This window comes from Charadrius vociferus, unplaced genomic scaffold, assembly GCF_000708025.1.
Source record: "Charadrius vociferus isolate BGI_N301 unplaced genomic scaffold, ASM70802v2 scaffold800, whole genome shotgun sequence".
NCBI lineage: Eukaryota > Metazoa > Chordata > Aves > Charadriiformes > Charadriidae > Charadrius > Charadrius vociferus.
In genome coordinates, this window is record NW_009646525.1 from 262,426 (window position 1) to 275,348 (window position 12,923).

General features: G+C 42.3%; 1 protein-coding gene across 1 annotated transcript in view; it reads right to left on the reverse strand.

Annotated features, from left to right (window-relative positions):
* Positions 1-2,569: 2,569 nt before the first annotated feature.
* The window catches only part of MEP1A (meprin A, alpha (PABA peptide hydrolase)), a 14,584-nt gene continuing 4,230 nt past the window's right edge, over positions 2,570-12,923 (reverse strand). Inside the window, exons 8-14 of the mRNA XM_009885362.1 lie at positions 11,416-11,637; positions 10,301-10,450; positions 7,277-7,492; positions 5,918-6,376; positions 3,908-4,081; positions 3,107-3,314; positions 2,570-2,748 (exon numbers count right to left, since the gene is read on the reverse strand). Coding sequence (XP_009883664.1) covers positions 2,601-2,748; positions 3,107-3,314; positions 3,908-4,081; positions 5,918-6,376; positions 7,277-7,492; positions 10,301-10,450; positions 11,416-11,637 — 1,577 coding nt within the window. The 3' untranslated portion in view covers positions 2,570-2,600. The remainder of the gene's footprint in view (positions 2,749-3,106; positions 3,315-3,907; positions 4,082-5,917; positions 6,377-7,276; positions 7,493-10,300; positions 10,451-11,415; positions 11,638-12,923) is intronic.

Sequence of the window (12,923 nt, forward strand, 5' to 3'; positions counted from 1 at the left end):
GCTGGCTGCAAAGATCCTGGAGACTATCTACGATATTAAGTCAAACAATGTTTAGGGGATATGTGGAGCACTTGTTGCAGATAATAGAGCATCCCAGTGTACCCAGTACAAAGCCCAGTGGATAGTAAAACAAAGAACTTTCATTGAGAACCAAGGAAGACAAAGGAAGAGAGCAGACTGAATAGGTTCTTTTGGGCTTCTCCTTTTGGGCATCTTTTGAGAAGATTGACACTATTAATCTTCAGATCCCAAGGAAAATGAACTGGTGCACAGTTTCCCCCAAAAGATGGTGGAATGTCTATAGAGGATGACTGCAGCTATCCTCTTGAGGTGTTTTTTCTGCACTGGTGAGATGCTCTGAACTCTGTTACTCTCAGGATGAGGAGCTAGCAGGCGTAGGGTCTAGCCGAGGTGCAGATGGGATCTGTTCCTCTCCCAGTGCAAAGGCTTAATGTAGCATCATGCAAAGCATGCGGGCCAGACCCTGTCGTCTTTCCCAACCATCACATTCAGATCCAAGCTCTGAAAGGAGGTCAAAAACAGCTGCCTGATGTGGGGTGGCAGAAATACCTGGACTCAGCCACTAGCAGCCCTGGTGAGCCCAACATCCTCATTCCAGAAGGCCCCAGATCCAGCAGGACATGAAGCAGTAACCAGCAGATCCCAGCAAGGCCCTGAAAGGGGGCAGGACATATTCCAGACATGGACTGGACAGGGGTTTCCTCTTTCCTGGAGGAGAGCAGCTCCATCCCCTTCTCTTGGGGCTGGGGACAGACTTTTATTCCCAGCTTTCAATAGGAAGCCAGAGCATCACGCAGGACCCAATGTCAGCTGCTGGGACATCCTCTGTGACTGCATACCATCACAAGTTCTCCTGTCAGAACAGAGTCAGTGTGTGGTTTGGCAAGCAGTGAAGACATGGGCTCTGTCTACACAAGTAAAATGAACAGGTTCAGAGCCTACACATGTTTTTGGAGTGAGTGGTGACAGCTTGCAGTTTTATTCTTGGTGTCCCTTTACTCTAGGGACACCAAAATGATATGCAGGATATGACTTAACTAGGACTTGCCTGGATCCTCTCTGTCATTTCTCTGTCTCACACATTAACTAGCAAGATACACCCTGCAATTTTATTCATTTTTATGGATCCCTTGTCTTTCATTTTATAACCCTGTGACATTTATGAACTTGCCAACTTGGGTGTGGAAGTCCCTGACCCAAGGTGAAGTCCCCTAATCCAGCCAGCAGAAGGTAAGTGGATCTGTAACTATCTTTTGCCTGTGGTGAGGTCCAGCCAGATAATCAGACATGTTGCAGGGAAAGCTGATAGAAGTATTTGTCTTGATTTTATTCCAAATGCAGAGAATAAGAGGGACCAAGTATTAACTTTGTGATAATGCCTTAATTAAATACACCATGATTTGGATGGTTTGTCCTTACTTACAGGACTGGTGTGAGCACCAGGATGAATTTACGTGTAAAAACAGGCAGAAATCAGCTCCCAGTTCATTTTCTCTTGGTTGCCATCCCTTGCGACATGTATGTGATAAATATAAGGGTAGCTTCACCCTCTGCAATTATTTACCATTTACATTCTGAATTCTTTCTGATATGCAGACAACAAGAAACTGCTTTCAGAGGAAACCTGGGCAACAAACTTTCAAGTGTGGAAACAGCTGGAGCCCTTGAAAGCAGAGACCTTGGGACATGCTAGATCCGTTAGTTCCTACCATCTGCAATAAGGTGTTAACACCTTACCCAGCACCCACCAGTATCCCAGACCCAGTCTTCATCTTCCCACCTTTTTCCCTGACTTGTGATTTCCAAAGGGATATGAATTTAATGGTAACAATGGCTGCATATCAAATCCTGTGGCAACTTATGATCTTCTCCAATTTCATCCACTGCCTGCTGAAATCATGTTTAAAAGAACTTTGGATTATGCCCAGAGAACAGATTTTACACTTGAATATTTGAAAACCTTATGTGGTGAGGTCTCCTAGAAACACAACTAACTTTAATATGAAATTATTTCCCTGCTAAATAATTGGCCAAAAATGTATAGTAGTAGCTTGCTATGAATTCTATGTAATAGCTACTCAGCTTTTATAAACCAGAACAGCTCCATGGAAAATGAGTGTTTTGATGTACTGAGTTACATACCTACAGACATGTGCCCTTTAGATTTCTTGAGTAATTTCTACAGGAACATTTCTAGAATCTTAATATATGCACTTCTATGTGTCTTTTTCCAGTGTTTTGAGAGGTTCTACCCCTCATTCAATCTAAGTTTGAACTGTGGTTGAGATTAAATGCATGGACTTGCAGCACTACTGGTTGCTATTGGATGAAGAAATGAAATATTCAAAGAATACACAAGACAGGCAGAGTATGAACTTACATTAGGCAGCAGTTCTATGTGATGTTCTTTAACTGCCAAGTCCTACAGAGTAAATAGATTGCTGCCGAGATGTTGATAGAGCATTTCATCCATATGCTGACTGGTCTTCCACAAACTGTATTCATCATTTTTCACTGAAAACTGATGTCTTATGAACTATGGAAAAATACCAAGCTAAGATTTATCCCACTCCAGCTCTTTATCTTCTAGCCATCATGGAAATGAGGACAATGGTTAAGACAATGGTTCCAGCAATTCCACCAACTGTCATTCCCAGGATGTTCCCATGGACCTGCCTTGACTGACACCTCTCACCCGTAAAGAAGAAGGCTTGTCCTGATGGGCACCTGGAAAAATAAAGTACAGATTCACATGGATCAGAAGTTTTGTCCTGCCCTATAGGCCCACCTCAAGGTCCCCACACTCACTGTCTCAGATGGGCAGTTCCCATTAGAGGGGTTCATGTCACAATATCCCCACCTTATTTGGAGGCTATTTACATCCCCTAGGAGCACCACAGAATGGTGTTTCTTTGCATCCCCTACAGCTGCTAGTAGAAACCAGTCATTGCAATGAAGTGTTTGGTTCCTACTGTTCCTTGAAGACCTAGTAGCTCAGACCTCTGAGGTCTGTAGCTCTGAATATTTATCTGCATTGCTTGATTCAGAAGAAAGTCAAGGCAAGCAGGGAAGAGGTCTGTGATACCTGCAGCTTGCTCTCCCTTTCACATTCACACAGACTCCGTCATTCTGGCAAGGGTTTGGGTCACACGGGTCTTGCAGATAAGGCAACTGGTCTTGAACGGGCTCCATATCCTGGGCTGCTCTCTTCTGCCTTTCAAGAATGAGGCCTTCCATGAAAGCAGGTTGTTCAGGTTCAACAGGGACTTCAGTGTTATTGAGGTGACTTATATCTTTTTAAAAAAGAGAGAGAGAGGAGAAAGACATCAGGTAACAGTGAGTGATGCGATATGTAGTATTCTGCATACCACGGGCTGACCGGGTGCTTTGTGGACTGCAGGGTACTCCTTGTCCATTTGCCCTTTACAGAGTTCTTGCTGTACCACAGCAAGTTCTACATATTTGAAGCACAAGATAGAAAATAATACTGAAATTATGGTAACTAGTTAGGTAAATCAGTGTCATTCTGTACTTTGAAAAATTATGCCAAGTGTGGCTGTTCTGTTTGAAAATAAACACAATGGGGGTGGCCTTTTAGTATGTTCAATGCTTAGAAAAGGACATAGCTACTGGTGAGGGTGCTTAAAGGTATCTCTAGAGTTAACCTTCAGTAAACTGTTGCCATTTAGATTCCTCTGAACTCACAATCACTTTAGCCAACATCACCCACCTGAAACTAAGACACAGAAATGGCTTTAAAAGTTGATCCCCATTAGAAGACAAGATGACTCAGAGACAGGTGGCAATAGTTATCTGAATGCATATAAAGAGATATAAAGGACCACCCATTTGTTTTTGTAAGGAGAATCAGGAAGAGGGTCTTTACCGTTAAATTCTGCAAAAATAATCAGATCATCATTTTTCAGGAAGTTTCTCCGTCTCATCTGGCTGTGGGATATGAAGTTAGTCCACCCCCAGTCTACAGTTCTATAGCAATTGCATGAAGCATCAAATTTTCCAGCAACTGATGGTTTCTCCCATATCAAGGATCCGTTAGCACCTGCAAAGAGAATATGAGTGATGAATAACAACCCCAAAGTTCTGCAGCTGGAAGCATGGCATGACTTTTTTGTGCATTACAGTGTTAAATGGGATTTATGCTGTAAAAATCAAGTTGAGCTGATATGCCCAAACAATTCACAGAGGACTGACAAATTATGGGTGCCAGCAGATCCTTAGATATGGTCTGCCTGAGGACTCTTAGTCTATGTGAGGGCATTGAAAATCCTCTTCCATTGAGGACTAACCAAATGCAAGTTACCTCCATGTTGTCGCGAGCTAAGTGTTCCCTCCTGCGTAAGGACACTTCCCCATCAGTTTTTAAGTACCTATGGTTTAGAGTCTAGCAGACTTTGTTCATTGCTATGGTTCCGTTAAACTTATTCATACCTAAGGTTTAAAACCTCCTACTGAAAAAGTGTGTACTAAATTTCCACCAGAAAAAGTGAAGAGGGATGGAGATTCACCTCTAGTATGTTATTCTGTACCAAACTCAATATTGTCCTGTTGTCTTGTTTCTTTGAATTAACTCATCCATGGGGAATCCTAGGGGTGGATGTGGAACTATGATGCTACGTGCTGTATAAACCTGGAGTTAAAAGCCCCTGTCTGAAAGAGTTCATAATCTGCAGTCTACACACAGCTGAGCAAGACAGGCTTCATATGCTGCAGCCTGATCTCACAGGTGGTTTCAGGTATCTTTTTCTTAAATACAGCTACCATGTGAACCCTGTGCATTCAGACCATGTATGTTCAAGTTAACAAAGCCTCCAAAATGCAGCTTTATCTTAAGTTATTGTTGGTTTAGTAATGGAATGCCAGCACCTTGCTGGCATTACACCATCCTATGGTGATACGTCACCCATCATAACGGGCAAACCACAGGTGGAAGAGGAATTCTATGAATTGCCAGCTCTTAGGACAAGTCTGTATTTAGAGTCAAACTCATGTATCCCAGGGATTGTTCATAATAGCACCAATCTTCTATGCATGACTTTTCACACTTGATGATCTTTCACAGGAACTCCGAGTCATAGAATCATAGAATCATAGAATGGTTTCGGTTGGAAAGCCCCTTGAAGATTATCGAGTTCCAATCCCCCTGCCATGGGCAGGGACACCTCCCACTAGACCAGGTCGCCCAAGGCCACATCCAGCCTGGCCTTGAACGCCTCCAGGGATGGGGCCTCAACAACCTCTCTGGGAAACCTGTTCCAGTGCCTTACAACCCTCAAAGTGAAAAACTTCTGCCTAATGTTTAATCTAAACCTGCCCTCTTCCAGTTTATAGCCATTCCCGCTCGTCCGGCCACTACATGACCTAGGAAAAAGTCCTTCCCCAGCTCTCCTGTAGGCCCCCTTTAGGGACTGGAAGGCCACAATAAGATCTCCCCAGAGCCTCCTCTTCTCCACACTGAACAGCCCCAACTCTCTCAGCCTCTCCTCATAGAAGAGGTGCTCCAGCCCTCGGATCATCCTCGTGGCCCTCCTCTGGACACACTCCAGCAGGTCCATGTCTTTCTTATGTTGAGGACTTCAGAGCTGGATGCAGTACTCCAGGTGGGGTCTCACGAGAGTGAAGTAGAGGGGCAGAATCACCTCCCTTGACCTGCTGGCCACACTTCTTTTGATGTAGCCCAGGATACGGTTGGCCTTCTGGGCTGCGATTGCACATTGCTGGCTCATGCTGAGTCATACACAGGAAAGTCATGGACATGAAAGCATTCCAAATTGGGAAATGCAACCAAAGTTGCCCAAGTCTGAGTCCTACACTCAGTCCTCTGACTAGAATTCTTTGGCTTTCCTTTTCATCATTCCTCCAGGCCTTCACCGCTTACCTGAGCTAACATGGTCTTTCGTTGTGGTGAAGCTTTTGCTTGAGGACATCCTTTTCAAGACGTCAGGGTCCTGGTCCAGCACTGTGAGTATAGCTTGGCGGTTCAACGCTGGCCACTCCAGAACAGCATCGTTCTCTCCACTGCACAAGTGAAAGCTAATGCGAGTGTAGCCACTGACTCTGGACTGGGGATACAAACTTATGCCAAAACCATAACCCTCAGGACTATAAAAACGAGGGCTTTGAATAACATCATTTGGTGCATTTTCGAGGATTTGGCTGAAATTCCGAATGACCCACACAGCTGTGGGACAGGGGGTCTCAGTCAGCGTGACATCATCGATAGCAATCCCACCAGATGAAGAGCTAGGTTTGCCCTTTAGTCCTTGGAAGAGGTAACGGAACTTCTTCTGAGCATTGAGGGTTACATGGCCAATTTTCCAGTTATAGTCATTATCCGCTTCAGTAAAAAGAAAGCAAAGCATCGCCATCAGAATGATTAGTGAGATGATGAAGCATCTTATTTCTAGACACCCATTCCAGCTGCATTTTGAGACAACTGGACCTCTCAGAGTCCTGAAGGCTAGACATCTTAAGCTGATATTGTGATTATAATATACTCACATTGCCTTATCATTCTAAATGCTTTGGACACTTTGTATTAGGAACTCTTCACACATTAGTGAGTGTTCCCTTTATACCAGAGACTGTCAGACTAAGGGCCAAGACATAACAAGTGGATGGGAGTCAATGACCCAACGTGTTAGAATTCACTGTTGCTGCCGCTTTTCCAGGGACTTGTCCTTCCCTGCAAACTGCTGCAGCTTGATATAGGCCAGTTATCACAGGTCTTGGGTTTTGACAACATAAACGCATAGTGCCACCGTGACTGAATTTGTCCTATTTAGCAAAATCACCCAAAGTGGGAGCTCAGTTCACATTTCCAAAACTACGTATGTTTTCATATTTCCCACCATACAAAAATCAGGCTCAGACTCTTATTGACTGCAGATGAGCACAGATATTTACAGCTGATAAGCTGTTAGATCATATAACAACCATAACTAGTTAATTGATCTCCAGCAGAGGTTGGGGTCCCTCTCAATCACCGAGTGTAACATAACATTATTAGGAACATTGTGACTTCTGCTGTGGAGCCCCTTAATTACATTATTACAACCCACAGTTTCACTGATAAATGCCCTCATGTGTTACCAAAATCCTTAGCTGGATTGCAGGATATTCTGGTATCTTCGGGAAAATATTTTTATTTCTGAGCCAATCCATTGCATTTGTGGACTCAGTAAGACAACTTTTCCTCCCCTAATATTCTATATGTTCCTCATATTTCCAGAATTACCTTGAAAGGTTTGAATTTTCCTCATCTTGCGAACATTTCCAGCGCCATCATCCTCTTTAAGCCAGATGATCAGCTTGTCAGAAAGGCTTCCTGTCATCTTATAGAAGAACTGGAGGCACTGCTGAGTTCTCTTTGGGTACAGGATTCGAGACTCTAGGATTGCCACCTCGTCTGCCTTGCCAGAGCTGGTGCTGAAGTACATGAAATAGCCAGCATCTGTGAAGAGAATGTAGAGGGTCACTGCCACTTTCCAGATTTCCTGCTAGCTGCATGGTGTAAATTCATCATTAGCATTATCAGTTGAAATGTTAAATGTAGTAGGCTTAAGTGTAGTACTTAACATGAATAGTAGAGGAAATTGTATGTGGTAACCACCCAAGACAGACCAGAATAAGAAGAGGATTAGTAGTTTAGCACATATATGGAACTCATTGCTAGCAGCTTATAGCAAATTTGCATTAGTTGTTCTAGTTGGAAGCTGAATGCCTCAGGAATGTCAGAGATATGAGACAGAGAATTCGGTGCTGCCTGCAAGTAACTATTAGGCACATTATTTTCCTTGATTTGTACTGAAGATAATCTAAAGATCAGATCTGAGAGATCATATGCTATAGTACCTTGTAAAGAGTAAGATAATTTCTTATCAGCAATAAAGATAATAAAAAAGGGTTGGGCACAAAACTAGCACTCTCCTGACCTTGAACAAGAAGAAGCATTTTTTTACACCTTGTCCAAAGACTTTTCAAAACTCAGCTTCTCAGTTTGGGGAAATTAAGGATTCCTACCCCTCTAGTTAATTTCCCCCTAACACTTTCTGAAGTGTTCTTTAGTTTAGATTTGAAATTTCTACTTTTATCCTTATATTTACAAGGGATTCACCATTTGCACATGTATCTTATCTTGGTATCATACAAACTTATCTGTATTGCATTGCTCTAGTTATTCATTATAGTCTATGATTAAGTTTACAAGTGAAATTCTTTTAGCTGTTGTGTGAAAGTTTCCTTTGCTGGGGGCTGGTTCCTTGGACTCTCGTCCAAGCTAACATCTGGGGCATCACCAGATAAACCCATAGCTGCATAAACACAGTACAGCCTCCCGGTGAGTGGAGCTGTTTATCGTGTTCGCTCTAACCATGTCCGGGGAATATTCTCCATTACCTATGCTTTGAACTCATACCCATAGAAACTTTGCCCAAGATACTTAATAGCTTTATGCACACATATGACACTTCACCATAAGTTAAATTTATGTTTATTATGTTATATATAAGTATGATCATTGTTGTTCCAATAGGGAAACAGGGCTGTGAGCCTTATTCAGGTGCCTACCTTCACTGTTGAGCTTATTGTGGTATTAAAACCCCAGATGATCTAAGCTCTACCTCCTTTTTAATAAGAAAGACAAATAATGGCAACATGAAGCATCTGTGGCAGCTAGGATATGTCCTTAGCAGACTTCAGCATGGGGATACAGGGATCAAATCCAGAGCCGGGCTGCCAGCTCCTCTCTAAGCTTTAGGCTGTACTTTCCCTCTTCCAGTTTAGCCAGTAATAAGTCAAAAACCAAAGTCAGACTGTTTGGGCAAAATACAATCCATCTGTGTTAGAAACCTAAAATTAGCACCCACTTGAGGTGGTTGCAGAAGCAATTCTTAAAAAATGCCTAAATACCTGATGGAGTCAATGACCCTTTGAAGGTCTCCAAAAGCAGAGGCGCTCCCTACTCATGCAATTCATCTACACACTCAGGAGATCCTCCGAGGCACCTAACCCTCTCAGAGAACGTCAATACTTATGTTGCATCAAGTCAGCAAATGCCAAAGCATAATTGCAAGTTAAGTGCTTACTTCAGAGAGATTGGATTTTACCCAATAATCTCAACCAACACAGCTGAATTCTTTTTCAGTTACAATTATACAACATGGAGGAAAAAAAAAAAAAGGGAAAGAATGAAAAAGTCAGATGAGGGTTAGAAGCACATACTTATAGAAGCCGTCAGATGGTTTTATTGAGTTATATTGCATTCTTGACCCCATTGACAAGTTCCAGCCTTACAAGAGGCTGAGGATCTGTTCTTTCCAGTGGGTGGGTCACATAAGGGAAATAGTCTACTCCTGAGTGCAGGAAGTCAATTTTTTTGTTTATCAAAGAGTAATAAAGCACAACTGAATATGCTGTAGGCCAGGATTCCTTCACTATGTGCTTAGGTAATTTACAACAAAAAACAACTTCTTTTTTTTTAAGTCTGTAGTAGTTTTCTCTGTCTAAATAATGTCAAATCAGGCCCTTGCTCTTCAGAGCTGCCTGTTGGGATTTAATCCTTATTCTCACGTGCAAGCTCGCACACTGTGACTGGGGCTGACTCCACCCTTTTTGAGATTTTCTTCCTTTGAAAAATGGCACAATTACCATGTGAAAAAGAAAATTGTCCCTAAACTCCTATCAAAAAATGCTTTGCAACTTTCTCCTGCCTTCAGAACCAGCACTGCTCAAGCTTGACTTATCATTCGCTTTGCAAACACAACATTTACGAGTGGCTATGAGTGCTGTTTCATTCTTATCGTGGAGTAACATAACTCTTACTCAGACTTTGGAAGTTGCAGTAAATCCTTTTGGAGGTTATATTTAAAAAGCCTCTAGTTAAGATTGTTCTTTGTCCCCTTTTATCTTGCTGGTGTGGAGAACATTCCACTGTGTTGAAAAAGCTTAATGAGAGCATGAGTGCAACCATAAACTCACACCCACGGGGCCAAGACACGTGAAAGGAAAAAGGGCTTTTTGCTTCACCAAAAACATTGCAACTTGGATGTTTGCTGGGTAGTGTCTTAAATATGGTCATTTAGTTCTGTGTTTTCAGAGTGGCCCGTGATGGGTTTTCTCAAGGGCTGACTACAATGGCAGGCTCAGAGAAGTTATTAAAGACACTGTATTTAAAGCACACAGACCAGTAGAGACATGCACAGGGACCATTACTCCAGCTAATCCCTTTTCCATAGGAAAGTGTTCTGTTACTTTGTTTTACCTCTACAGCGCCCAGAAAGTGTGTGGTCTTCCTGCCCTGTAGCACTGCTCTGTTGATGGACCCAGTCTAGATCATCTCTGGTGCCCTGAATCATGCCACAGATATTTTCAAACTCAAAAGAACACTGGTCCAAAAAAGTGTGAGTTGAAGCTGGAAAAAAAAAAAAAGCATACATGGTTATACCTCCAAAGTAGTATTTCATTAAAATTTCTGCTCTAATTTTGGGCACTTTTATTTACGCTAGTACAGACATCATGTAGAGCAGACAACCCACAGCAGATGTGAGCCCAAAGACTCCAAAGAGGAAATATTTGATTCCTGGAGGGATTCCCTGCATAAAGATAGCCACATTTGACCACTTTTCAGAAGGTTAACAAACTGTCACGTGGCAGCTGAAACACAGCGACTGACGGTGGCTGTCTTTGCACCTGCTTGTAAGGCTTGGAGAGACAGGTCACGTTGTGAACAGTGATGGTGGTGCATTTAACCATTCCTCGGCTGGAGGTTGTAGTTCTTCATGGCTCACTTGTCTGCTTGACGAGCATGAGCACTGCCTTCCACTTCAAGCAAAGTCCACCCAGTTACCTCAGGCCGGTTCAGCTGAGTTTGCCTGCAAGTTGATGCTTATGTTGACAGATCCATGGGGGAGATAACTTCTTGCTAACAATCACATGTGCTGATAACATCTTGTGATGAACCAGCTTAGCAACCAACTAGACGGTGTTGGACTCTAGACTTAGCCAATCTCAAGTACAAAACAATCTAATTAAGACCAAAAAAGGACAAAGTCCAGTTGCATTCACCTCACAAAAGCACGATGAAGCTGCCCATACACCAGCAGAACACAACCACATGTCTGAACCCCCGGGAGCAAATGGAAGAAGAGATATGAACGGATTGACTTTCATTGACTAATTGAACTTTTACAAAAGTGATGACAGTTAGCAGAGCCAAAGAGGGGGATGAGGAAGGAATAAACAGTTTGGGTCTCTACACCACAGGTCCTCTCATACTTCCTCAAGAGCACCTGAGTAGAGTTTTTGTGGTTTTAGAGACATAAGACAGGCTTAAGTATTAACATAGAAACAGTTTTCTGTGGTTGAATTATGACTTACTGCAGTTGTACATGCGATTCAGTCTTTCCAAGTCAATGGCACTGAAGTCTAGACGTTGCCCAATTATGTTATCAAATTCTGGTATCTTCGCTGTGATTGTGGGGATACTTTCATTTTTGTTAAATGAAAATGGTTCATAATGCATCAGTGATTCATAGTCATAGGGGGTGTTCAGATCAGTGATGAAGCTGTCATCGTACTTCAGGAAATTGTGCTCTTTGTCTGGTAAAAGAACAAAAAAGTGCTTAATTTTTAGAGAAATTGGAAAGGAAATGGCTTTAGCACAGCCCCTTGGATACAGTTTACTGAGGCAGAATTGATATACCTGAAAGCAATTACTTTACAATAAAATATGCAAGTTTAGCAAGATTTGTTTATGAAGTCATTTGGGCAACAAAGCGGTGTCTTTAGATTGCAGTTTTGCACCCTCTCATGTGACTTCAGTAAGTTCAAAATCAAATATTAATGAGCTGTAAAGAATGGGATATAGAATCATAGAATGGTTTGGGTTGGAAGGGACCTTAAAGACCACCTAGTTCCATCCCCCTGCCATGGGCAGGGACACCTCCCACTAGACCAGGTTGCTCAAAGCCCCATCCAGCCCGGCCTTGAACACCTCCAGGGATGGGGCATCCACAGCTTCTCTGGGCAACCTGTTCCAGTGCCTCACCCCCCTCACAGTAAAGTTTCTTCCTGATGTCTAATCCAAATGTCCCCTCTTCCAGTTTGAAGCCATTAGCCCTCATTCTATCAGGTCAGATTAAATGGTCTAACAGTAAGCATTCTGAAGGACTGAACTTAAGGATTGTTTTTGATTACAGATTGATTGTACTTGATTGATTGTACTTGATTACAGACCCTGTGAATATTGATGCAAACAGAATACAGGCATGTATAATGTTGCTGGCTTTTAAGATCGTTACCAGGTAAAGGGTGTGTTTTTAAAAGAAATAAACCGTACAGCAAGGTGGCAATTTCCTCAGGCTGTCTTGTGTGGATTTTCTAAAGTCTAATAGGCTTATTAGCTTTTCTGTCAACAGCAACGTGAATGAGGAATCTCTTCTCTTACTAGCCAGCTCCCTGTATTGCAATTTATGAAAATGCATTATGGCAAAAACTGCTACCATGCTATTAAATTTGGGGTTGCAGATCACTAATGTGGGAACAGATGCACACAGGCACACACACAGAACACAATCATATCAACCTTATTTCTCCTTAGAGGAGCAGACATCTTTGAAATGACTTCAGCAGAAGTTTTCTACTTAATGAATTTGCCTAAATGGAAAATGAGATTTTATAGTATCGATAGAAACCTACAGAATATAGGAACTGACTGTCATGATATCAGGCCAGCCCCAGAACTCCATTCAGAATACTGTCACACTAAATTCCATCATCTGTATCATTTTTTGGGTGTTCCAAATTTGTGGCTACTGAATACACCGCAGATAAGTTGAAAATATTCAAAGATTTTTTATATATATATTATTTTTTTTGGGGGGGGG